This window comes from Acomys russatus, chromosome 5 (genome assembly GCF_903995435.1).
Source record: "Acomys russatus chromosome 5, mAcoRus1.1, whole genome shotgun sequence".
Classification (NCBI taxonomy): Eukaryota; Metazoa; Chordata; class Mammalia; order Rodentia; family Muridae; genus Acomys; species Acomys russatus.
The window spans coordinates 58,412,721-58,440,675 of record NC_067141.1 but is presented as its reverse complement, the minus strand read 5'-3'; the positions used below and the strand labels follow the sequence as shown (position 1 = coordinate 58,440,675).

The 27,955-nt window shown below is 39.4% G+C and overlaps 1 protein-coding gene across 1 annotated transcript; it reads right to left on the bottom strand.

Moving 5' to 3' along the window:
* Window positions 1-22,319, bottom strand: LOC127189547 (cytochrome P450 2C18-like). Its single transcript, XM_051146469.1, has 9 exons — window positions 22,092-22,319; window positions 13,089-13,251; window positions 12,723-12,872; window positions 10,831-10,991; window positions 9,459-9,635; window positions 8,023-8,164; window positions 4,803-4,990; window positions 2,802-2,943; window positions 1-448 (listed from the first exon to the last, which is right to left on the bottom strand). The coding sequence occupies exons 1-9, from the start codon at window positions 22,257-22,259 to the stop codon at window positions 267-269; spliced, it is 1,473 nt and encodes a 490-aa protein (XP_051002426.1). The 5' UTR covers window positions 22,260-22,319; the 3' UTR covers window positions 1-266.
* Window positions 22,320-27,955: the final 5,636 nt, after the last annotated feature.

The window sequence follows — 27,955 nt, the reverse complement described above, 5'->3', positions numbered from 1 at the left end:
CCTAGGTGTTACTGGGCTGTCATACAGTTCTACAGTAAAAATATATTAATAATTCATCATTAGATAAGAACTAACAATGCTTAAATTGATAAATCATTGTACAGCATAGGGAATTGCACACGTTTGTGCAATGACCCTGAAAATTACCCCAAATAGAAGATAGGCATTCCCTGGCTCTTGAGGAAATGAGACAATATGAGATGGCATGCTTGACAGAAGAGGCCAACTGTGCCTTGGAGAAAGGGGCCTTATAGAGGGAAATACATTTAGATAGGAATGAAACAGATCTGAAACTTGGGGGGCACAGAAAGAAATCCACTAGCAACTGCGGTGGTATCAAGGTCTTTTGGGTCAACTGGAGACTTCAGGTTAAAGTTCTGTAAAATGCTGGTCAGGAATAAAAATAACTCCAATCGGGCCAGGCTCTCTCCCACACAACTCCGTTTTCCTGGGGGAAAAAAAGTATAATTAACTTCTTATGTTTGGCTGGTACAAGAACTGTGTTTGCAACTATAATAAAAGAGAATCTATGCCATTCTTTGATATGCTGGGTGGGTGGGTGGATGGATGGATGGATGGATGGATGGATGGATGGATGGATGAACTGACAGATAGTTGGGTAGATAAATGTAGAAAAGATGGACACATTTTTCTCCATGTCTACTATTAGGAAACATAGTATTAAAATACTTGAATACAAATCTTTTGAGGGTAGAACAGCAACACTGAACACTGGGCTTCTCAACCACATGATGAAAATAAAGGAACTCTTATTTAACTGTTAGTGGAGATGAGTGGCCATGGTAAGCCCTGGGATTTAACAGAGCACAAAAGGAGAACTCCAGAGATTATGGAGAGCACAGCAGAAGAGGCAGAATACCACTGCTTTGAAACCAAATATCAGGATAATGGAAGAAACTCCTGCTGAAAGGCGGAAAGGCAAAAGAGAAAGCATCACAGCACAGATGGAAGGCTCTATCCTACAGAAAAAAGAGAAAAGATAGCTTAAATAAGCAGATAACCAGAATTCTTCCCAACTGGGAAGCTTTAAACAAAACCTTCACATATTTCTTAGCAAATACTCAGAACAGCCATCTTGAAAATGGCCCTAAATTGTGGAAACTAAACTACTCTGCAGACTGCAAACCTGACATCATCACAAACTGAGTCTCCATGGATGGACAGTCTACGACTATAACTGAATAAGCCGTGGTGCGTAGAAAAGAATCTTTGATGTGGATTAAGTAAAATATGTCTACATTGGTTCATGTACTTAAATACTTGGCCCACAGTTGGAAGTTCTGTTTTACAATGTTGTATAAACTTTAGTAGGTGGACCCTTACAATAGAAAGTCACTGAAGTTGAGTCGTGAAAGTTTATAGGCTCCCCCACTTCTAGTCTGTTGCCTGCTTCATGGCCAACCAAGATGTGATTATGTAAAGGGTCTCAGCTGCGCTCTCCAGTGCCAACAGGGCCACCTTCTACCATGTCTTCTGCTGCATATACTCCCTCAAACTTTAAGCCAAAATAAACTCTTAAGTTACTTCTTGACAAATATTTACTCAAAAGAACAAGCAAAGTAACGTGTACAGAAAACTGATACCAAGGTGGGGACTGTCATGAGCCTAGCTGCCTTCCTCACAGAGAGCAAGGTGTCTTACTAAGAAGACTTCAATTGTAGCTCAGTGATATATCTAGACACAATCCAACTATACTGTGGGCTAGCTTTGTGACTTCAGAAAGGATGGATCAACATGCCTCAGCAGACATGTTTTGTCCCAGAAAAAGTGCATGGGCTTCAGGAACAGTGAAAGGGTCAAATGTAATATACTATCCAAAAGAACATGTAAGTTTCAAAGCATACCTTTAGGTTAGCGTGTTACCTTGGAAATCAATTTTCTAATTGAAATATCATTTGCCCATCCCCTTCCTTTTCTGTAGACTTTGCCATGCCCCCTTGCTCCCTTTCAGAGTATGGTCTCCTTTTCTTTGTTATTGTTACATATAAATGATATATATATATATATATATATATATATATATATATATATATATATATATATATATAGGCAGTGTGTGTATAGATAAAAATATAACCTTCTGAGTCTGTCAGTGTTATTCATATGTATATATTTCAAAGCTGACCAATTAGTATTGTAAAACCAACTAGGAGGCTCATCAGTGGGGATGAAGATTTATCTCACTCGGCATTCTTTAGTTTTCTGTAGATTTATGGATGGAGCCTCATGGGATTTCCCATTCCTATTGATGTCGTACTTGTTCAGGTCTCATTTAGGCAGCAGTATGTCTGAGGTATCGTCGGTCAAGTTTCCTTGTCATTTCTAGCAGACACAATTTCATAAGGATCATACCTAGCTGTGACATTTATGGTCTACAATAATCATGAGCATGTCAAAATATCCCTAATGGTTCAATAGTGACACATATATCTTGTTGGTAACCAATGGCTAATTGTGCTTAAAGCCCCCTCAACAGGAGGAAAATATTACCTGGTACTGGGAACTTACCCAACTTCTCTGAGCTAGCAATGTCATATATCTACTTATTTTTACATCCACAGACAAATACAGCTTTCCAAGAAATTTCTCTTTGCAGCAAAGAGAGACAATTATAGAAAACCACAACTAATAAAAATGCAGAAAAAAAAATGAAACATTAGGTGCCTAGCCCCAGTGGATATACCCACAACACAACTCCTGCAGCTAAGGCTCAGGGAGCATCGTGGAAGAGAGAGACGGAAGAATTACAATAGTCAAAACCAGGAAATAATTTTGATTACCTGCTGAGAATGGAAAAAAGTAGTCACTTTTCTTAAACTTGCCATTCTCATCCAGAAAATGACCAGGATCAAACCTCTCTGGGTTAGGGAATTCTTTGTCATCATGTAGCACAGATGTCAGTGAGGTTATAACAGTGGTACCCTGGAAACAAGAAGCATAGACAAGTCAAGTTACATAAAGGTTGCAGAAGTAAGAGAAACAGTGGGCATGACAGAGTCAAAGCTAAGCAAGAGCAGAGGCATATCTAGACAGACAGGTCATGTAGCAAACAGGGATGTGTTTGAGTCCTGCAGCGATGATCTTGATACAATGTCCTCCAATAACTTTAGAAGTACTAAGTAATGGGATATTCAGTTACCAACAAGGGCAACTCTGGTTTCTATCACCACACACTGTTCTACTTCCCTGTTGCTGTTATTGTATTATGCATGTGTGGAATGTGGCTTCAAACCTAAGCTTTTATTTAAAACACCAGAGGTATCTGCTCATAGGATGTTTCACATACATGTCTGATAAAGTTAACAATACCCTCTCAAATAACATGGACAAAACAAATTATTCAGTGTTTTCCCTGCAACACAGTCCATCTGCTTAATTTTGAAACATGTAAGAGGTCTTTACTACACTTACAACAATTTTAAAAGAACTAAAGGGATAACAAACTTAGAAACATCCTGAGTTTATAAGAATTCCAGCCAGGGTTATCACTTTGCTTGAGCATAAAGACTGAAACAGAGAAGCGACCAGATGACTTAGCAAATAGGATACTCATAAGGTGTCAGTGAGCCCTGTCATAGATTTTACTAAGTGCAAAAAGAGAAGAACCCCCACAATGGAGAGATCAGAATGTCACCTTAAGACATTGAGGAAGGACTAGGGAAGCCCACTAACAGCATGGTTAACCTACACCAGTCTACCTTACAACATGTGAGCTCTGGGGGATCTCCTTTGTCCATTTTTCTGCCAATGTTGTAACTGGGAGCAAACTACTAAAGGAAAATGACATACAAACCAACCCTGAATCAGGGGACACAATTACATGAACTGAAAGAATTGATGGGTCAATATATGAATTCTTCCAAACATGCCTATGTATTTCTTACCATCCTGATAAGGTCTGAGAAGAGCCTTTTCAGACACAATCTGAACTTTAGATTTTATTTGAAAGTGTAAACAGCCAAGAGTAACCAAAACATGGCTTCAAATGGAAAGCAAATTTTGAAGACCTACAGTGCCATGAAGCCAGACTTGTTCTAAAAATGTGTTGGCTGTTACTGGAACTAGGACAAAGCCACCAGATTTAACATGTATTTCTCTTATCTTGTTGGGGAAGCAAATTGGAATCAGTTACATGGTAAATTCTTTTTTTTTTCTTTTTTTTTTTTTATTAATTTATTCTTGTTACATCTCAATGTTTATCCCATCCCTTGTATCCTCCCATTTCTCCCCCCCCCCATTTTCCCATTATTCCCCTCCCCTATGACTGTTCCTGAGGGGGATTACCTCCCCCTATATATTCTCATAGGGTATCAAGTCTCTTCTTGGCTACCTGCTGTCCTTCCTCTGAGTGCCACCAGGTCTCCCCCTCCAGGGGACATGGTCAAATATGAGGCACCATAGTACGTGAGAAAGTCATATCACACTCTCCACTCAACTGTGGAGAATATTCTGACCATTGGCTAGATCTGGGAAGGGGTTTAAAGTTTACCTCCTGTATTGTCCTTGGCTAGTGCCTTAGTTTGAGCGGGACCCATGGGCCCAAATCTGCCTATCATATTGTTCTACTTTAGGTAAATTCTTAAGAATTCAGGGACAGTCTGATTGTGAATATACTATTTGTGGCTTGGCTGGTTTAACTTCCCTGAAGGTTTTATACCTTTCTTTTTTAACATTGGTAATCTGAAATGCAGAGCCCAACATCTTGGGCCAATAACCTAATTTCACTCATTCTCATTTGTGATAAAGAGCATTAAGGTGCAGTGTAGAAGAAGGAAGCTTACCTTGGGAATGAAATACTTTCTGAATTTGATGTCACAGGTCACTGCATGGGGAAGGTTGGTGGGAAGGAGGTCAATGTATCTCTGGATCTCATGCAACACAGCATCTGTGTAGGGCATGTGACGCCTGTCCTGCATGCAGGGGCTCCTGTTTCTACCAATCACACGTGCAATCTCTTCCTGAACTTTAGCTGTTTCAAAACAAAAAAAAAAAAAAAAATGACAGAAAAGGAAAGAAATGACACATTGATCATAACTCAGGGTTACATGTAGCAAGATGAAGACACCTGGCAGCATCACGGATGCATAATATATGCTAATGAAGTGACAGTTGCTATAATATAAATACTACTATTCTACCTGCTAAACGCCACAGTACATAGCTCTTATGAACCAATTAGCATTCTTAGAAATCAACATCAACTATTGCTTTCAAAAAATAAACAGAACATTAAGTCCAGAAAAATGGCTTTTACAGAAGAAAACTATTATATTTGTACCAAAACAATGCACTACATTTAAAAATAAATTATAATGGCATAGCTTGTGTGTAGTTTCCAAAGGTATGTAAATGCCCTTTTACTTCTCAAATATGGACACACACTAACAATTTCTCCTGAAATCTATGTTTATATGTAATGACTATTTCATTCTTATCCATCATTGGAGAAATTAAATTCTTCTTCATGTGTAAATGATGGTTTTATATTCTATGGATGTATTAAATATAAGCACATTTCTCTCTGTCCAATTCTTATAGGGGAACTCAGGTTGTATCCATTGTTGAAATCTTCATGGCTACATAAAATCTGTGCCCAGTAAGAAAACAATGATTATTTTCATTATTGTTGCTATATCTTGGACTTAACTCTACTTCTCTTTATTAGAGTTTTCCATTTTACTGAAATTATTTTGAAATGCCCAAATAGATGTTTCAAAGTGCTCAGACTATCGACCGCTTGCTTATCTCTGCTTTCTTCCTCGTTCTCTCTTCACACTTTCATTATCTCTCAGTTCATTCTCAACCTGCCATTTTCCAGGTGTGATGACCAACAGCCTCCCTGATACTTTATTCTCTTCCCCCAAGAGTTCTCTGGATTCCCATAGCACGTTGCTTCTTATGACTTGGTTTCAGATATCTCAATGTAATATGTTCCCAGTATTTTTGAACAAAGAAAAATACCTAACTCTATAACAGACATGGAGAGCTGAAAACATCCTTTTAGGGGGAGTAAATAGAGCAATCTGGTTTGCTGAAGGTTGCAGTCTGATTGCTACCTCACTATATATGAATTGGTTGGCTTAATCTTTTTAAACTTTCTCCTCAACACTGATAATCTGAAACTGCAAGACCTGACATTATTTAACTTTTTAATTATTTAATTTTATTCATTGTGATGGATATTGGATGACTATTTTCTGTTCATTGTGATGGATAGTGGATGACTGTTTTCTATTAAGATGGTGACACATGGAGGTTTGTACTCCACAGTCGCCCTATGAAGGGTATATATGGCTACTGAAATTGAAGAAATGTGAGAGAGACCTGGCAGATTGGAAAGCTGTAAATTCACCAACTTTCCCTTTTATCCTACACATCTCTCTGTCTCTGCCAAAGATTCTTGTGGACAGGGCTGGTCAAACCAGATTATTTTAGGAGCAAGCCTCTTCTTCCCCGTAGGAGAAATTGGTTTCCTAATGAATGGAGACATTAAAAGAACCTGGCCAGGAAGGGGCTATTCTCAACTTTGGTTGCTATCATCTCTGCCATTTGTTATTTCACACATGGACTCTTTGGGGACAATCGGCAACAGCTTACTCTTCCTCTTTAATGAATCTTCTTCTTCTGTATTACCCTCCCTTCTCCATTAAGTGTCCAATATTATTCCCCTCCCTGCCCTTTGAAATTTGATAAATATTAGATGTTCGTTGGCTGATATTATTAGGAAATCTCAACTCCTCCTGACTTAAAAGGACTAACAGGGCTTCAAAATAGTGGTCATCATTCCAGTGGCTTCGTGACACGGATGTAAAGTCTTCCCCTCATATCTCTCTCTCTCTCTCTCTCTCTCTCTCTCTCTCTCTCTCTCTCTCTCTCTCTCTGTGTGTGTGTGTGTGTGTGTGTGTGTGTGTGTGTGTGTATGTGTGTGCATGTGTGTGTGTGTATGTACATAAATGTGGACATGTGAATGTGCTACAGCACATGAGTGAAAAATGACGTCCAGAATCAGTTCTTTCCTTCCGCCATATACCTTGGGAGGGGGTGGGGGCATGTAGATGATCAGCAAGAACTGTTCCTCACTGGTGCATTTTACTGCTTATGCTTGGAACTCTTTAAGGAAAACATAAAGATGTGCTTAAAAGATAAAATTGCAGGAGTTATAGACTTGTCACAGAGGCTAAGAGCACTTATTGCTCTTTCAGAGGACCTGAGCTGAATTCCCAGAATTCATATGGTGTCTCATAGCCATCTGTAAACTCAAGTTCTAGGAGTCTGATGACCTCTTTTGACCTCTGTGGGCACCAGGCATGCACATGGTACACACATATAAGTGCAGACAAAACATTCATATACATAGAATATTTTTTAATTTAAGATAAAAATCATAGAATACCCCCAAATAATTTGTCCTATGTTAAACAGTGTTTTCCAGAAACTGATTTATGGAAAAATAAATTAAATTTCTTTAGAAATTCTACCTAAATAGATATGTCCTCTTAGTGGATCTAAGCTTTTAGTGTAATTTCGAGGATGTGTCTCACTAAATTCTAGAATTGATTTTTTTTTTTTTTTTTTTTTTTTTTTTTTTTACTGTAAGAAGGGTTCCTATCCCATCAAAAGAATTATCAGAATGAGGAAAAATATCCCCAAGAATACAGCAAATACAGCTGCTACACAAAATGACACTTTCCAATTTAAACTAATTTGCATTTTTAAAAACAATTTGTATGGACACAATCACGTCCCATGAAATCCAAGCACTGGAACAGCGCTTTGCTGATTTTTTTTCCTCCTGCCTTGCGTCTTTATTTTTACGAAACATCCTCCTCTGGTATAGGCTGAGATATCTCACTTCAGTCCTACCGATAAGTGTAGCAGATTGTGGTGGTACAGAAGGTTACATTCTGAGGCTTGCTACACTGAGGCAAGCAACAGGAAGGACTCCGGGGATGTGTACAAATTTCTCTCTAAAACTTACTTGCTTCCCACCTACGCACTTACCGGTGACTTCTGGGTACTTGAGCAGGAGCAGTAAAGAGTACCTGAGTGTTGTGCTTGTTGTCTCTGTGCCAGCAGCAAACAGGTCAGACGCTGAGAAGATCAGGTTTTCACAAGTAAACTCTGTCTTTGGGTCATCTTTTTCCTAAGAATGATTTGACTGTGTTATCTAGAAAATTAGTTGCCAGTGCACTTATTACCATAAATAAAATGACTTACATGTGACAAGTTTAACCTGACAAACTCTGGAGATGCAGCAAAATAAGAAACTGACATGTGTTCAGGGGACATGGAGGTACCATCTTCTTCACCTCCTACACCCAGTTTCTTGGTCTGGAAAAGTTGTTCATGAGACTCTCCAACAAAGTGAGCCATGTTCCCAAAGACACGTGAACAAAAGAATTGATGCCCTGTTTCGTTTTTTTCTTTAAATGTTTTACTGAGCTGGGCAGAAGGGTGCACACCTGTAATCCCAGCACTCAGGAGGCAGAGGCAGACAGATCTCTGTAGTCCGAGGCCAGCCTGGTCTACAAAGTGAGTTCAGGACAGCCAAGGTTACACAGAGAAACTCTGTCTCAAAAAAAAAATGTTTTACTCAAAACACACATAAAAAGGATGAGAAAAAGCAGACAACATGTGATGTGAGGGCTAGTCATCACATAAAGATGAAAGCCTCAGTTGTAAATGTAGTAAAGAAAACTGTACTGCTTGAATGAAGACACTAAATCCAGGCTAGCATAAGGGTACAGCACAGTGGAGCAGAATGGAGAGCCCACAAAACAAACACTTTACATTTATGATGGGTGCCTGCCAACAGTATTCAATGAAAATAAGTGGCTTTTCAACAAATGGAGCTATGACAGAAGCATTTATACATATAGGTGCCTGATACACACCAGTCTCTAACTCCACATCCATCTCAGTTCACTTGAAGTTATCCTCAGTTAAGGCGTCTTTCATCCTTCACCTTAATCATTTCTCATACCATGACCCACACCTTAGGATTCATCTGAAAATCCCTCACCTATCCACAGCCAATATTTTAAGATTTAGTTCAATCTGCAGAAGTTGTAAGAAGTCTAGCTATCTTGAGCTGTTTTTCCTAAGTTTTCATACATTGTCTGCAAAGACAACATTCTTCTTTGTATCATGACATAACATTTTTTCTTTGAATTTTGGAAATGTTCCCATTTCTGGGTCCATTGCATTATATGACTCATCAGCAAGACTATTTTTGTCTTAAAAAATTAAGGTCAAAATATTCAAATAAATTAACTTTATATTGTCTGGGATACTTATTGAAAATTCATGTACACATTAGGCACACAAAATGTTTGTCAAACATTACTTATCTGACTCATTGTAAACAGAGACAATTCATGGAACAAAAAAGGCTCAAGCAATTAAATTACTGAACTAAATTTTCATTAAGGTTTTACCTGCTCCATTTTGATCAGGAAACAATCAATAAAGTCACGAGGATTGTTAATATCCAGTGATTCTTGATGGTCTATTATTTTTGCCAAAAAATAATGTTTTGAAAAATTAAGATTTTTAAATAATTTTCTGTGTCTTCCTGGTAGATAATCAATGATTGCAGGAAAATTATTGCAAATCTACAAAAGAAAATTAGAAAAGCTTAAAATATAATATATATGTATATATAGATACTTTATAGTGGATCTTGGCCAGAAAGAATAAATACAAATATAAATAATATGTTATCCATCTTGATGAGTGACTTTTATGTTCTTTATAAAAATTTTCATTGCTTGTAAAGATGTATATGGGAGAACAACATATACATGCTTAAACTCTTTACATATGAATTTTACATCAACTCATTCGTGTTTTACACAATCTCTTCACTACAATCTTGGACTAGAGGATGGCATGAATTACTATGATTGATATTTTTCAGACTACAGCAGAGATGAAATCAGAATCTGATTTGAAGCATAGACATCATATCACTACAGTAATTTCTGTCAGCCACTCTCAGACACAGAATAAGAATTTTAGCAGTGAGAGTCTTTTTTAAATTTTATTAATTTATTCATATTACATCTCAATGGTTGTCCCTTCCCTTGTATCCTCCCTCCCATTTTCCCCTTTTTCCCCTCCCCTATGACTGTGACTGAGGGGGACCTCCTCCCCCTGTATATGCTCCTAGGGTATCAAATCTCTTCTTGGTAGCCTGCTATCCTTCCTCTGAGTGCCACCAACTTCTCAAAGCATAACTGTGAACCTGTGCTGACCAATCAGATGATTTCTTCAAGACCATACAAACACCGTTTAGACAAGTCATAAACATGCCAACTCAACACAGCAGAAAAGTTGATGAGATCCAGACACCACTCAAACATTTCATCATTCCTTTGGCAGCTATATTGCTACTTAGTTTGTCAACTGTTTATTAAATACCACTACCATACTCCTAACAGTTTCAATTATCCCAAACATTGTCCCTAAAGAAAATATTCTTACTGCAAATTATGATCTTTCTGCTAAGTGTTTTGATGGCAATATCTCCACAGTATTTAATAAAGCATAAGCCTTGTTGCTAACAGATTTCAACAATGAAATAGATGTCCACTCAGTTACATAAGCATCCTCTAAACATTGACCTGATGATTTATAGAGAAAATTATTTGAGGTTTAATGAAAAATCAGTGAGCAGGATTCCAACAGCCCACAGTTAAGCCTTCATTTTTCTAAAACATTTGTGGAATTTTATGAAGAACATATCTCTAAGTGGTTGTTGGGTTTTGTTTTTTTATTTTGTTTTTAAAGAAAGAAACTTGAACTCACCTGCATCCAAGGGGAACTCAGAATCTCTACATCTTCATTTAAGATATCCATGAAGGTAAGAAATTCCTGATCTTTATAATCAAAACGATTCTGGAAAACAATGGAGCAGATGACATTGCAGGGAGCACAGCCCAGGATGAAGGTGGGGTCACAGGGTGAGCCTGAGAAATTGAGAACAATTGTAAAATGCCACTGAAATATATGTGTGTCAGACACGATATCTCTGAACAGATAAAGACACTTACAACAATTTAAGCAAGTCTTGCCTACACATGGCCTGTAGGACGTAACTATATGCATTATATCTGCGCGTCTGCACGTCATTCTTATGTGTAATGTAAGTTCACTGATCTGGACATCTATGCAAATCACGAATGAGTATGCTGTTCCCATCTCATATCTCTATTGACTCTGCCCTTTCACTAGAGTGTCTGCTGTTTTGGAAGGAGGGGAAAAAAAAGACTTTTCAAATCTTTAGCAACTCAAGACCAGAGGAGATTCGTGTCTGCTTGTGAGACCTCTAAACAAAGACCCATGGGAATGAGAATGGAAGGCAGGATTGACCTGGGAAGAGTCGTGAGATGAATATGATCAAAATACACTGTACAAGCTTCTCAAAGAAATAATAAAAATGAAGGGAAAAAGCATCTCCTCAAAAAAAAAAAAAAAGAAAGAATTATGGGAGTCTAGAAACATTTATATATAGGAATTTAATGATTGATCTTTAGCCAGTAGAGTACAATAAATAGATCATGTTAAGTTCATGTATTAGAAAAACTAAAATGAAAATGAAAACTCTGTCTCAAAAAACCAAAAAACAATAAATAAATAAAAAGAAAGAAAGAAAAGAAAAAATGAAATATGTCTATGTTCTGTGAGATGTAACTTGTATAAATAAGCATTAAATATAGAATGGATTTCTCAGAGTAAAAATAAGATGAAAACCTTTGTTTGAAATATGCCCCCAAGTGCTGCAGAGACTAAGGCACCAACCAAGAACTGTGAATGACCTAGACCCTGTGCTCAGATGCAGTAGACAGGCAGCACAGTCTGCTTGTGGGGCTCATAATATGGGGAGCAGGGGCTACCTCTGACATGGACTCTGGCCCCCACCCATTGATCACTTCCCCTTGGTGAGGCAGCCTTGCCAGGCCACAGAGGAAGAGGATACAGGCAGTACAAATGAGACTTGATGGGCTGAGGTCAGATGTTAGGGGAGAAGAGCTCCCCTTTCTGAGGACTAGTGGGGAGGAGGGGGGATATAAGGGACGGAGGGTCAGACTTGGAGGTGATGAAGGAGGGGCCTACAATCAGGATATAAAGTGAGCAATTTTTTAAAAAAATTTAAAAAGTTCAAGGCTCTTCCCCACTTTTTCTTCTAACAGATTTAGCATCTCTGGTTTTATTACACAGCAATTATCTGCTATAATTTTATGCATGGACCTGACACATGTCAGTTGCACAACAAAGTCCAATAAAAGACAATTATACCATGTGGTTCCTGTTCTATACATATGTGATGTGGTGATTGACACCATATTCACATACAACTCACATAATTGCTAGTGAAATTTCCATTAGTATACTAATGGAAATTAGTGTTCCTTAAATAGTCAGAAAATAGGCTCAAACATAAATTCATACAATTGTATTGTTATCTGAAAACAAAAGAGTTGGAAAATACCTTGATTAAATGATGACCTAGATCCTCTACAGCAGACACCATCCCACCACAAAACAAAAATCACAGCTATACAAGATTACTATTTTTCTCTACAAACAACAGTTTCTATATGAAGAGAGAAAGGAACACAGAATTAAAGCTCTAGTTGCCATCAAAACTTCTTGAGGACCTCATAAAAACACAGAAGTCTAAGATTAGTGAGAACTACCATTGGTTTTTCTCAGCTCCTCCACAAGACAGTGAGCCTCCTCTTGAACACGATCCTCAATGCTCTTCTTCCCCATGCCAAAGTTCCTCAGAGTCATGAGTGAGAAGCGCCTCATCTCTTTCCATCTCCTCCCACTGCTGAAAACAACCCCTAAAAGAAAGAACAGAAATGAGTAGGGAGATCACAGATAAGTGGCTGATGGCTGGCTGCCACACAGAAAGCCAAACTAGGTTTTAACAAGTTTTTAAGACTGCTTTCTATCCTTATATTTCTTAAGACCACACACATACATGGACACATAGGTGCATGAACTCGTGGACCCGTGGACACTTAAGCACATGTACACAGAGACCCAAGAGCACTTACCAAGGCCTTTGGTAATCTTATTGACCACTGGGAAGCTTCCTCTGCCAGCAAACTTCTCCCCGTGATCGATCAAGGCTTCTTTCACGGCTTCATACCCGTGCAGCACCACAGCAGGCTTTCTGCCCAAGTACAGAGTGAACACAGGGCCATAGATTTTTGAAAACTGGAAAATAAAAAAGTGATTAAAATGTATCAAAAGGACATCAATATTTGGCACATCACACCTGTCAGAAGACAAGGTAGGCTGTCCACAGACCTTCCCTAATCGGTATGTTATCCCAGACCCAATTCTCAGGGTCACCCCTAGAGGTGCAAAAGAACAGCAGCTACATCTCCTCTCCCCTAGTGTTCATGCCTCCAGTGGATCCCATGAACCAACCTCTCTGCTGTATCCCAGTCCCCAACTCAGGCAAACACCCCTGCTCAAGCACAAGTTATGCCTACTAGAAGACCATGTTGGCTGACACAGACCTTTCCCACTCTCTCTGTTATCCAGAACCAATTCTCAGGGTCTTGCCTAGCACTACAACTGACATATTCCACTTTGCCTCCCTTTCCCCCAGCCTCCAGGACCAGCATGCATTCCCCTTGAGTATACCAGCCTAGCAGACCAGGAGAATAGGCAACACACTCTCTGAAAATTCAGAGTAGCAACAGTAACCAAAAGCAAAACACCCACCCAGCCAAGACAAACCCAGAAATCAGCACCAAGACCTATAATCAACCCAAATCTATATGCCTAGATGCTAGTGTAACCACACATCAATAACAGCTAGCACAACATGTCTCCACTGAAGCCCAGTTATTCTACCACAGCAGGCCCTGAATATTCCAGCACAGCTGAAACAAAAGAAACAAAAGACAAAACCACAAAACCAACTATATGAAGATGATATAGGTTGTTATAGAGGCATAAACCCCTTAAAGTAGTATAGGAAAACAAAAACAAACAGTTAGAGGAAATGAATAAATCCCTCAAAAAAAAAAAAAGTCCAGGAAACACAAACCATTGGAGAAAATGAATAAGTCCTCTAAAGAAGGACAAGAAAAAACAAAAACAAAAGAAACAAGTTAAAATAAACAAAACTGCTCAGTAACTGAAAATGGAAATAGTAAAAATAAAGACAATACATACTGAGAGAATTCTTGTTATGAAAAATTTAGGATTGCAAATAGGAATTACAGAGGTAAGCTTCACAAACACTGCAAGAGATTACAGAGAGAATCTCCAGCATTGAAGATACAATAAAAGAAATAAATACATTGGTCAAAAAAAAAATGTTAAATCTAAAATGATTCCTGGTGAAAAACATCAGGAAAATCTGGGACATTATGAAAAGACCAAACCTAGGAATAATAGATAGAGACAAAGAACAAGAATCTCAGCTCAAAGGCCCAGAAAATATTTTCAACAAAATCATAAAAGAAAATTTTCCACACCTAAAGAAGATGCCTATAAAGATACAAGATGCATAAAGAGCTCCAAATAGATTGGATCAGGAAAGAAAGTTCTCTCTCTCTCACCACACAATAATCAAAACACTAAACATATAGAACAAAGAAAGAATATTAAAACTGCAAAGGGTCCAGGTGCTACGGCACATGCCTTTAATCTAGAGGCAGAGGCAGGCAGGTCTCTGGGATCTAGTTCAGCCTGACCTACAGAGCGAATAACTACTAGAATTACACCTGACTTCTCAATAAAGACTATAACAGCCAGAAGGACCTGGACAGATGTACTGCAGACTGTAAGAGACCACAGATGCTGGCCCAGACTACTGTACCAGGAAATTTTTAAGCCACCATAAATGATGAAAATAAGATATTCCATGATAAAGTCAAATTTAAGCCAAATCTATCTACAAATCAAATCCAGCCATATGAAAAGTATTAGCAGGAAAAAAATGTAAACCAAGGAAGTTAACTACACACATAAAAACAAGGAAATAATCTCACACTAACCAAACCAAAAAAATTTAAAGCACACACACACACACACACACACACACACACACACACTTATCACCACTACTACCACCATCAACACCAAAATAACAAGAATTAACACTCAATGAACATTGATATGTCTCAATATCAATAAACTCAATTCCCCAATAAAAAGAAAAAAATTAACTTAATAAATAAGAAAACAGTATCCATCATTCTGTTTCAAACAAGGAACATACCTCAAATTCTACGATAGACATTAATTCAGAATAAAGGGTTGTAAAAACATATTCTAAGCAAATGGACCTAAGAATCAAGTTGTTACAGTCATTTTAACATCTAAATAATAGACTTCAAAGCAAAATACATCAAAAGAGATTGGGAAAAGCAGTACATATTTATCAAAGGAAAAATTTACCAAGATGACATTTGAATTCTTAACATCTATGCGCCAAACACAAGGGCACTCACTTTTATAAAAGAAACACAATTAGAGAATAGTTACACGTTGACCCTCGTACACTGATAGCGGGAGACTTTAATCCTCCTCTCTCACCAACGGGCAGGCCATCCAGACAAAACTAAACAAAGAAATGACAGCTTTAACTGACATTATATACCAAATGAAACTAACAGATACTTACAGAACATTCTGCTCAAACACAGAAGAATATGCCTCTTTCTCAGCACCTCGTGGAACTTCCTCCAAAACTGACCACAGATACAAAAAAAATTGAAATAGCCCCTGCATCATATCAGACCACTATGCATTAAAGCCAGATAGCAACAACAGAAAATATACAAATTCATGGAAACAGAACAAAACTCTCTCTCTCTCTCTTCTAAATGAAAAATAGACCAAGACAGGAAAAAAAAAATTAAAGACTTCCTAAAATTCAATGAAAATGAAGACACAACATACTCAAACTTATGAACACAATGAAAGCAATGCTAAGAGGGAAGGTCATAGCACAAAGTCCCTACATTAAAAAAAAAAAATGGAGAGATCTCATATTAGCAACTTAACAGCACAAGTGAAAACTCTAGGAAAAAAACAAAGGAATGCAAAAGGAGTAGACAGCAAGAATAACCAAACTGAGACCTAAGATCAATGATATAGAAACAAAGAGAAAAATGAAAAAAAAAAAAAAAAAAAAAAAAAAGCAATAAAACAAAGAGTTGATTTTTTTGAGAAAATCAACAAGATAGATAAACCTTTATTCAAACTAACTAAAGACTAAGAGTCTGAGAGACTCCACCCAGTGGGGGACTGGGACAGATACAGGGACTGGAAGCTAGACTCTGGGCAGAGTGCTGAGAGTGTAGGGAAGTGGGGGTGAGGATGGGAGGTCCAGGAGGGAGCCGGAGCTCCACGGGGAGACAATCAGGGTCTGCTGATCTGGGCACAGGGGGATCTGCAGGAACTGATGCATTAGTCAAGGACAATGCATGCAGAGAACCAAGACACACACACACACACACACACACACACACACACACACACACACACACGTTCAGATGGAGCCAATGGACTGCCAATTCCCCACATTGGGGAGAAGGGGGGACAGCTACTAAACCTCCAACATGCACTTGGGTGCCCACGATTTGATCACTGCCCTTGGGCAAGATGGCCTAGCAGGCAAACAGAGGAAGGGGATGCAGGCTATCCTGCTGAAACCTAATAGGCTGTTTCCAGAGGTTAGTTTTAACTAAACAAACCAGTGACATTTTGTGTGATAAAAGCTTCAAGTCTTTGAAGAAAGACATTAAAGATGATATCAGAAGAGGAGAAGATTTCCATGCTTATGGAGTGTTAGAATTAACGCAGTAAAAATGGCCATCCTATCAAAAGCAATCTACAAATTCAATGCAATCTCCTTCAAAATTCCAACACAATTATTCTCAGACCTTTAAAGGACAATTAACAACTTCAAATGGAAAAACAAAAAAATCCAGGATAGCTAAAACAATCTTGTAGATCTTCTGGTTGTATCACTATCCCTGTCTCCCAGCTCTAATCAGAGCTATATTAATAAAACCACATAGTACTGGCATTAAAAACAAGTAGATCAATATAATAGAACTGATGACCCAAACAAATTCACTAACCTATGGACACCTGACTTTCTCACTTTTAAAAAACCAGAAATATACAATGGAAAAAAGAAGGCATCTTCAACAAATGATGCTGGCCTACCTGGGTGTCTGCATATAGAAGAATACAAGTAGATCCATACTAATCACTCTGCATTAAACTCAAGTCCAAGTGGACCAAAGACCTCAACGTAAAACCAGATATGCTGAACCTGATAGAAGAGAGAGTAGGGAATAGCCTTGACTGCAACTTCCTGAACAGAACATTGATAGTGCAGGCACGTAAGTTGATTTCTGTACCCCAACATCTAGTTGCAATCCTTATTCTGAGAATCTCCTGTCTCAATGTTATGTAAATACTGCTTCCCAGTTGTCCCCTGACATGCCAATAAAGCAGCTTACAGCTAATCACTGAGCAGGGGAGGGAATAGAGATGGACTTTCTGCCGACTAGGGAAGGAGTCAGAGGAGGAAGTAGGGGATTCAGCCATGGCAAAAGTCCAAGAGGCATCAGGAGAGGAGCTGGAGCATGGAAAGCTACAATGTGCAAGTATCTCTGGGATGTACACTGGAAGGAAACCAGATTAGTTTAGAGGGTTAAGAATAGAGTAATAGCTGCTCAGTTCTTGTGCTGTGAAGCTTGTTAAAATGATATAATAGAGCCAATTATGTGTGTGATAGCTAGGTTAAGATAGAAACTGAGAAACAAGCACTGTTTTATAAAAATAACTTTAACACAGATCACGAATTAATAAATACAACACATGATACCGAAAGGCTTCAGTAAGGCAAAAGACACCATCAATTAAACAAGGAGGCAACCTACATAATTGGAAAAGACTTTCACCAATTCCACATATAATAGAGAACTAATTTCCAAAATATATAAAGTATTCAAATAATTAGATATCAAAAGAACCAAAAAACTCAATCTAAAAGTGGGGTACAGATTTAAACAAAGAGCTCTTAGTGAAAGAATCTCAAATGGATGAGAAACACTTAAAGAAATGTTCAGCATCCTTAGCCATCAGAGAAATGCAAATTAAAACTTCTTTGAGATTCCATCTTATACCTGTTAGAAGGGCTAAGGTCAAAAACACAAGTGGAAGCTCATGCTGGCAGGAAGTGGAGCAAGGGGAACACTCCTCCATTTCTGGTAGGAATGCAAATTTGTGCAGCCACTATGGAAATCAACATGAAAGTTCCCCAAAAATTGGGTGTCAACCTACCTCAAGATCCATTCTCAGGCATATACCTAAAGGATACTCCATCTTACCACAAAGACACTTATTAAACTATGTTCACAACAGCTTTATTCATAGTAGCCAGAAACTGGAAACAACCTAAAATCTTCACTTGAAGAATGCATTTTTTTTTAATGTGGTGCATTTACACAATGGATAATTACTCAGCTGTTTAAAAAAACGACATCATGAAATTTGCAGGCAAATGGATGGAACTAGAGAAATCATCCTGAGTGAGGTAACTCAGACTAAGAAAGATAAATATGGTATGTACTCACTTATAAATGGATGTTAGCTGTTAAGTCAAGGATAACCAAGCTACAATTAGCAGACCCAGAGAGATTGGAATGGGAGAGGGAAGGATTATGTGGTGAGGCATAGGGATGGAAGAAGAGACTGTAGAGAGAGACAGCTGGAACTAGGGAGCATGATGGAGGAGAGAAAACATAGTACAAGGTAAAATTGCTGTAATCTACGAAGGTGACTCTTATAAAGACTCATAGCAATGGAGGATGCAGTCTGAACTGGAAATGTTTTTTAGCTAGACAAGGCTTCCAGTGGTAGGACTGGATTGCATTTGGTTGAGTTGCTACCTGAGGGTATCCCCTGGAGATTCCTAAACACGGCTGATACTAGGACAAAAAGTCACTCTCTGAAAACTGACAGTGGGGCTCCATTGCCAAGGACAACATCCTTACAGCTTATTGAAAGCAGAGAGGCCAAACTGATGTAGGTATGGGCAATTCACACCTATTCTAGTCTCTCCGGTGTGAGAAGTTACCCTGCAGACTACAGAAAGAGAAACGTAAACACAAATCCAGCCTTTAAACCCTCCACCTACAAGCTGTTCTGCCTGCAAGGTTTGCTGGAGCAATGGTGGTACAGAACCGGTGGGAGTGGCCAACCAATATTTGGTTTAACTTAAGGCCTACACCACAAGATGGAGCCCAAGCCCAACACTGCCTGGATAGATGAGTGCAAACACAACTGGAAAAAAAATCAATGAAATGATTCTTAATGATATTATGCTAACCTCATAAATCAGTGTCTTGTCCAGTCATCATCTGAGAGGCTTCTTCCTCTGGCAGCGAATGAGAATGAGAGCAGAGACCCACAGACAGACATTGTGCAGAGAGAGAAAAAGTCGAAATTGGAGGTCTCCAGAGGTCTCCCCACCTCGGAGATCAGGGAACCCCAAGGAAGTTGGATAGAAAAGATTGTGGGAATCAGAGGGCATGGAAGACACCAGGAGAACATGGCCTACAGAAGCAACTAAGTGAGGCTCCCCCTGCATGGGCCTGCACCAGGTCCTCTGCATGTATCTCACAGCTGTTAGCTTGATGGTTCTGTGGGACTCCTAACAGTGGCAGTGGGGATGTCTCTGTCTTTTTCATCTGCTCTTAGAAGTCTTTTTCTCCTATTGGGTTGCCTCGTCAGGCCTTGCTATCAGGGTTTTTGCCTTGCCTTATTGTGTCTTGCTCTGTCATGTTTGGTTGTTGTCTCCTAGAGGCCTTCTGTTTTGTGAAGAGAAATGGGGAGGGGAGCAGATCTAGGAGAGGGGGAGGTGGGGAGGGGAGCAGATCTGGGAGAGCAGGAGGTGGGGAGGGGAGCAGATCTGGGAGGGGGGAGGTGGGGAGGGGAACAGATCTGGGAGAGGGGGAGGTGGGGAGGGAAACAGATCTGGGAGAGGGGGAGCGGAGCAGATCTGGGAGAAGGGGAGGTGGGGAGGAACAAGGAGGAGTGGAGAAAGGGGAAACTGTTGGTCAGTACGTATTGTATGAGAGAAGAATAAGTAAATAAGAAACCTATATGATTAGTAGTTCTGGTATCTTGGAAAATATAAGCCCATATTTACCATTAATAGAAATATAAATATTATGATGATGTCCTATGTAAATAGTAGGTAATTTAAATCCCTAGGGAAATTAATTGCAGTCTCTTCTTTAGATAAGAAAAATTAAAAAGAAAGAAGATATCAGTGTTTTTCTATGCAATATGCCCAGTTATTACAGATATTAGCATTACAATTTTACGTTTTCTACCACATGTTACATCAATATTTTAATATGATACATAAATATTAGAGTAATATTAATAACTTTCATTTATGAATGGCCTATAATTGCCTACCAGGCAGGCAAACAGATTACAGTTAACTATTTTTTTCTTTTTTTAATATTTTATTAATTTATTCATATTATATCTCAATTGTTAGCCCATCTCTTATATCCTCCCGTTCCTCCCTCCCTCCTGCTTTCCCCCTACTCCCCTCCCCTATGACTGTGACTAGGGAGGACCTCCTCCCCCTGTATATGCTCATAGGGTATCAAGTCTCTTCTTGGTAGCCTGCTGTCCTTCCTCTGAGTGCCACCAGGCCTCCCCATCAAGGGGACATGGTCAAAATTGGGGTACCAGAATTCATGTGAAAGGCAGTCCCCGTCTCCACTCAGTGGTGGAGAATGTCCTGTCCATTGGCTAGATCTGGTTAGGGGTTCGAAGTTTACTGCATGTATTGTCCTTGGCTGGTGCCATAGTTTGAGCAGGACCCCTGGGCCCAGATCTACCTGTCATAATGTTCTTTTTGTAGGTTTCTAGGACCCTCTGGATCCTTCTTTTTCACAATTCTCCCATGCTTCTCTTACCTAGAGTTCCAATAGGATTTTCTCCCCTCTGACCCACTTTCCTGGTAAGTGAAGACTTTCATGGGACACGCCCCTTGGGCTAGTTCTCGATATAAGTGAGTATATACCATTTGACTGTTTTTGCTTCTGGGTGAACTCACTCACTATGATCATTTCTAGTTCAATCCATTTGGCCACAAATTTCGGGAATTCTTTGTTTTTAATAGCTGAGTAGTATTCCATAGTGTAAATGTAATAGTTAACTATTAAATCTACACATTTAGCATTTACACTTATCCTATATTACACAAAACAGAGCAGAAATATCACAATTTATCTTCAAGTGTCCCAAAATTCAAATGGTAGAAATCCAAAATTTGAACATTTGCCTATTCTGTGTAATACCCAGGTGACTGTTTCAACACCATCTACAGGCTCTCTTCATAGAGGTCCTGAATCATTAGCTATTCTGTATCTGTAGGTAATGTCAAGACATGCTCATAACCCAGGCTGCTTTGTTGCCCATGAGTATTACAAACAAAGAAAAACTCTCTAGAAGGCACAGCATTTTCCAGAAGCAAGTTCTGGCACATGCCACATTCTTGTTCCCATAAAAAGGGTGTGTTTGGACTCAAAGAAATTCTAATAGCAACTACTGGGCCCTGACATCTTGTTCTTATCATTTCTTAGATTTCTTACATTACCCATAACTATTTTCTGGGCAAAGGTTAATTCTTCACACACACCCTTTCCACACACAATGCACAGCTAAGATATGTGAAGGAAATCTCTAATCACTTCCTCTGTTTTACCTTCAACCAGTAGCTGAAGGTATTAAGAAGGGGGAAAAAAACTACAGCTTTGCCACCCTGAGATTTTTATTCTATTAAATTCCTACTTAATGTTTAACTAGCTACATCCCATTACCTCGTATTATAATTTCTGACAATGACATGATGGAAAATATAGCTAGTACATCAAGCTTAGGTGACAAATTGGCAATTGGGTATTATATAGGGCATGCCTGGCCATAGGTTTCACTTAAACACTGGGCCATTTACATTTGACTGTTACTAGGAAAGCCAAACATGTACTTACATTCCTCAATGATTTGCGGGTGTCCTTTAAGTCCATCTGAAGAATATTTCCAATGATTGGGAGAGGTGTGGGGCCAGGAGGAAGCTTTCTTCTCTGAGGACTTGGCCTCCATAGTGAAAGGAGAAGCAGACAAGTGAGAACAAGCCCCAGAAGCACACCGAGAACCATGGTTGCCTTCTCTTCTTATGGGTATGACTGTGCTTACAACCCAAAGCTTATATAATGACGTCTGCTAATCCATCTCTGAGTCTCTGATACAAAACAGACCAACCAGAAACAACCAGTCTCCTCCCAGTGGACTTTGTTCCAACACAGTGGTTAAGTCAAAGGCTGGCACCTTTTCTTTCATTTATACCATAGAAGATCCTGTAGATTGTGGGTTAATTATAATGGGTAGGAGTCCAAGAATCTGGGTGAAAGGGTTTTATGATATGTAGCCACAACCAAAAAAAGAAAAATAAGTTATTTCATGATAGGAAATTAGAAAGTTGTGAAAAATTACGTAAAAATGAGCACTTGAAAACTTATAATATTGCAAAACTTAATATTTATATAACCTGCAAATAAAGAGAAACTTTATATCATATAAAATGTTGAATGTTCTTCCCCAATTATACAATAAGTTTTCAAATGATATGCTAAAATTCAGAGAAACAAGCATAAAATATCAAACAACATATATTATGAATATACTAAAGTTTTCATTAAACTATTGGCCATAGCTTTTACCCTAAGGTAAATTTTAACATGGAAACATACAAGATAACATTTTATATTTCAAATGGACAAGAAACTTTCTGTCAGGCAGCCTATCATTTTTTTATATTTTTAATTAATTTATTCATATTACATCTCAATTGTTAGCCCATCCCTTGTATTCTCCCATTCCTCCCTCCTGCTTCCCCACTACTCCTCTCCCCTATGTCTGTGACTGAGGGGGACTTCCTCCCCCTCTATATGCTCATAGGGTATCGAGTCTCTTCTTGGTGACCTGCTATCCTTCCTCTGAGTGCCACCAGGCCTCCCCCTCAAGGGGACGTGGTCAGAATGTGGCACCAGAGTTTGTATGAAAATCAAACCTCACTCACCACTCAATGGTAGAGAATGTCCTGTTCATCGGCTAGGTCTGGGTAGGTGTTCAAAGTTTACTGCCTATATTTTCCTTGGCTGGTGCCATAGTTTGAACAAGAAGGACCCCAAGACCCAGATCCACCCGTCATAATGTTCTTCTTGTAGGTTTCCAGGACCCTTTGGATCCTATTTCCCCATTCTTCCATGCTTCTCTCACCTGAAGTCCCAATAATATCTCCTCCCCTCTGACCCACTTTCCTGGTAAGTAAAGTCTTTCATGGGACATATCCCTTGGGCTAGTGTCTCAATATACCATTTGACTCTTTCTGCTTCTGGGTGAACTCACTCATTATGATCATTTCTAGTTCAATTCATTTGTTCACAAATTTTGGGAATTCCTTGTTTTTAATAGCTGAATAGTATTTCATAGTGTAAATGTACCACAGTTTCTTTATCCATTCTTCTACTGAGGGACACTTAGGCTGTTTCCATGATCTGACTATTATGAATAAGGCTGCTATGAACATGGTTGAACATATGTCCTTGTTGTGTGGTAGAACATCTTCTGGATATATTCCAAGGAGTGGAACAGCTGAGTGGAAAGCGCCAGATAGATTTCCAAAGTGGTTGTACTAGTGTGCATTCCCACCAGCAATGAGGGAGTGTTCCTCTCTCTCTCCACATCCTCACCAACATGTGGTGTCACTTGAGTTTTTGATCTTAGCCATTCTGATGGGTGTAAGATGGAATCTCAGTGTCGTTTTGTTTTGCAGCCTATCATTCTAATACAGCTCCTGCATGTCAAGTATAATTAAAATCAGATCTGATAGCCACTGTTGTTCACCATTGCTTACAGCTCAGAATAATTCCATCAACCAAAACATATCCTATGACAGGAATTACCATATTGTATTTCCTCTGGCCTTGTTGTAAATCCAGAAGGGTTGCATTAAAGAGCAGCACTTTACTTGACTTCAAGGATAGTACAGGAGGAGATTTTTTTTTTCATTTTTTTTATTAATTTATTCTTGTTACATCTCAATGTTTATCCCATCCCTTGTATCCTCCCATTCGTCCCCCCCCCATTTTCCCATTATTCCCCTCCCCTATGACTGTTCCTGAGGGGGATTACGTCCCCCTATATATTCTCATAGGGTATCAAGTCTCTTCTTGGCTACTTGCTGTCCTTCCTCTGAGTGCCACCAGGTCTCCCCCTCCAGGGGACATGGTCAAATGTGAGGCACCAGAGTACATGAGAAAGTCGTATCACACTCTCCACTCAACTGTGGGGAATATTTTGACCATTGGCTAGATCTGGGAAGGGGTTTAAAGTTTACCTCCTGTATTGTCCTTGGCTGGTGCCTTAGTTTGAGCGGGACCCCTGGGCCCAAATCTGCCTATCATATTGTTCTACTTGTAGATTTCTAGGACCCTCTGGATCCTTTTATTTTGCTGTTCTCCCATGCGTCTCTCATTTAGAGTCCCAATAGGATGCCTTCCCCTCTGTCCCAGTTTCCTGGTAAGTGAAGGCTTTCGTGGGACATGCCCCTTGGGCTAGTATGCAGATATAAGTGAGTATATACCATTTGATTCTTTCTGCTTCTGGGTTAACTCACTCATTATGATCATTTCTAGCTCAATCCATTTATCCACAAATTTCGGGAATTCCTTGTTTTTAATAGCTGAATAGTATTCCATAGTGTATATGTACCACAGTTTCTTTATCCACTCTTCTACTGAGGGACACTTAGGCTGTTTCCATGTTCTGGCTATTATGAATAAGGCTGCTATGAACATGGTTGAGCAAAGTTTCTTGTTGTGTGCTGGAGCATCTTCTGGGTATATTCCAAGGAGTGGAATAGCTGGGTCTTGAGGAAGCCCTATTCCCATTTTTCTGAGATAGCACCAGATAGATCTCCAAAGTGGCTGTACTAGTTTGCATTCCCACCAGCAATGAAGGAGTGTTAGGAGGAGATATTTTTCTCTCCACAACTACGAAAGAGTGAACCTCAAAGAACATGTTGACAACAACTTGGGAAATTACCAACCTCAAAATGTTACTACAACGCTTAAATTCTGTCATTTTCACAAATAAAATTAAATAATACACAGTAAGAAAGCAAACTTGCAAGCAGAACACTTGGTTGCAAGCGAAGAGGAGTCTTGTACTTCCAATACCAACGACCCCCACTGGCTCACGTGCTTGAACACTTGGTTCCCTTGGAGGTAGTGTTTTGAAAAACTATAGATTCTTTAGGAGACAGAACTTTGTACAAGGAAGAGGTTTCTTCCTTCGGTGTCTGGGGGTGATAGGGAGAATTTTACAGCTTGGATCCACTTCCTGTTGCTCTCTGCCTTCTGTTCCATCAGTATGTGAAGAGAGGGAGTCTCCCAGCTCCATCAGGATTCACCCTTCCTCCACATCTTTCCCTACAGAGTTAACTGTAACACCTCATCCTGTGAGCCAAAATAAACTCTTCCACCCTCAAATTTCTTCCTGCCAGGCATTCGGTCACAGCATCTAGAAAAGTAATCAATACAGAAATTTTATACAGAAAATGGGGCCAACTCTGATACACCTAACTGAAATACTCAAGCTTTGGAACTGATCTGAAGGAAAGCTGCCTAAGAGTTTCAAGATGTGAGCTAAGGATGTTTAGCATGCTGTAAGCGGAGCTTAACAGGGCCTTCTGGTAGGAGTTAGGAGGACCGGAGTGCTGAGTGAATGGGCAATGGAAGACTATTACATCATGGAAAATACCTACTCCTAGGACCTGGGTTAGAGATCATTCCTGTTTCCTTCGGGCAAAGAATCTGGCCTATGTCATGAGAACTTGAGTAAGTCTGTATTCAAAGTCGATGAACTAGTTTGCTTAGCAGAGGAAAAGTCAAGACAGGATGGTGTTTTCATTGTTGCATCCTATCTGATCACTGCGCTTGACAAATGAGACAGAAGTAGATGAAGATATGTAGTTTTGTGGAGAAGGATGAAAATCAAGTTTAACATAGCCTGTATTTCATGGGTGAAGGCACTAAAATGTGTAACTCAAAAAGATATTACCAGCACAAATTAGAAGCTAAGATCTCTGCACTGAGACAATAAAGGTTCCTTGGAAACAAGGTCCCATCCATGGTAGGTTGTAACTTATAGGAATGCAAATTCGTTTGAAAGGAGAGAACTTAAACTGGGAATGTAACAACCGTTTTTTCATCTCAAAAAGCCTTAACTGTGAAGCATTTTGCCATGTTGAACCTCAAGAGAAACAGCGGTCACTTCATATGTGGCCCAAGGAGGCCTATAGTTTATCTTGATCTGGCTGTAGAACCTAGTGGCGTTGTCTACATGATACTAGCCTTATAGACATAAAAGACAGAGTTAGGGAGACAGGGAGGCTCCAATCAATTTCTGAGACCAAGTAATGTGTGTCAGGATGGAATTCCATAAAATAAATAAGAAGCCACTACATGAAGCTAAGAAAGTGAACTATATTCTGCAAGGAAGAGCTCATGGTGTTGGAAATGCTAGCACTTTGGGACATTTGCTGGAAAAGGCTTTAGACGTAGGATGTAGATAAGTCAAGAAAGTGACCACATAGAGTATGGAGGGCAGACATGGAGGGTTGTGGCTACCTTAAGCTATCAAAACATAACTGATTTCATCCTGAGCCCTAGATGCTGGACATTGAGTTGCAGGGGTCTTTGATGCCCTTCTGGGTTTCGTTCTTGCTTTGCTCTGCTCTTTCCTTTCTCTGCTGCCATTCCTCCCTTGTGGAGAAGAAATACTTATTTTACTTCATGCCATATCACAGGCATGTGAATAGGATTTTATCTTGTAGAGTTTCTGTTAACGATTTGCCTTGACTCTCAGAAGGGATTTTAGACTTTAGATCATTGAACAGTGTATAGACTATTTGAATCTATTGGAACTGTGTGAGTTGTAATGGGTGCATTTTGAATTATGAGACAGCCATGAGCACATGGGGACCAAGGTATGAAGTGCAGTTTGAATGTGAAAGGTCTTCCATAGGCTTATGTGTTTGAGCCCTAAGCCATAGCTGGTAACAGTGTGTTATAGTTCTGTGGGAAGAATTAAGAGATAGAGCCTTGTAGAGAACTGTGGGTTGGCCTTTACATTTTTGTGCCTGGACCCACTTCCTATCTACCCTATACTTCCTGTTCTGCAGAGATGTGGGGACCTGCATGCCTTCCTATTCATGATGAACACCATCCTCTCAAACTGTAACTCAAAAGAAAGCTTCCTTCCTTCAACTGCTTCTTGTCAGATACATACTCACACACCAAGAAAAGCAACAAATACAATGGGGTAGTGGTCAATTATTCACTAGACAAGAGCATGGAGTCACCACAATATTTACACACAAATGAGAGGACATATTTAGTAGGCATGAGGATCAAAGAATCTATCTGATGTAACTTCAACATCACAAGGACAATGCTTAGCAAAAATGGAATTTTGTAAAAGCATCATTAGATGTGTTGACATCAATCAATTTAACTATTTCCAAGCCCTCAACTCATGCCTTAAAAAATATTAAATAAGAAGAACCTTATGACAGGCAGATCTGGGTCCTGGGGTCCTCCTCAAACTAAGGCACCAGCCAAGGAGAATATAAGCAGTAAACTTCGAACCCCTACCAAGACCTAGCCGACGAACAGGATATTCTTCACCGTTGAGTGGAGAGTGAGATCTGACTCTCACATGAACTCCGGTGCCCCTTTTCTGACCATGTCCCCTGGATGGGGAGACCTGGTGGCACTCAGAGGAAGGATAG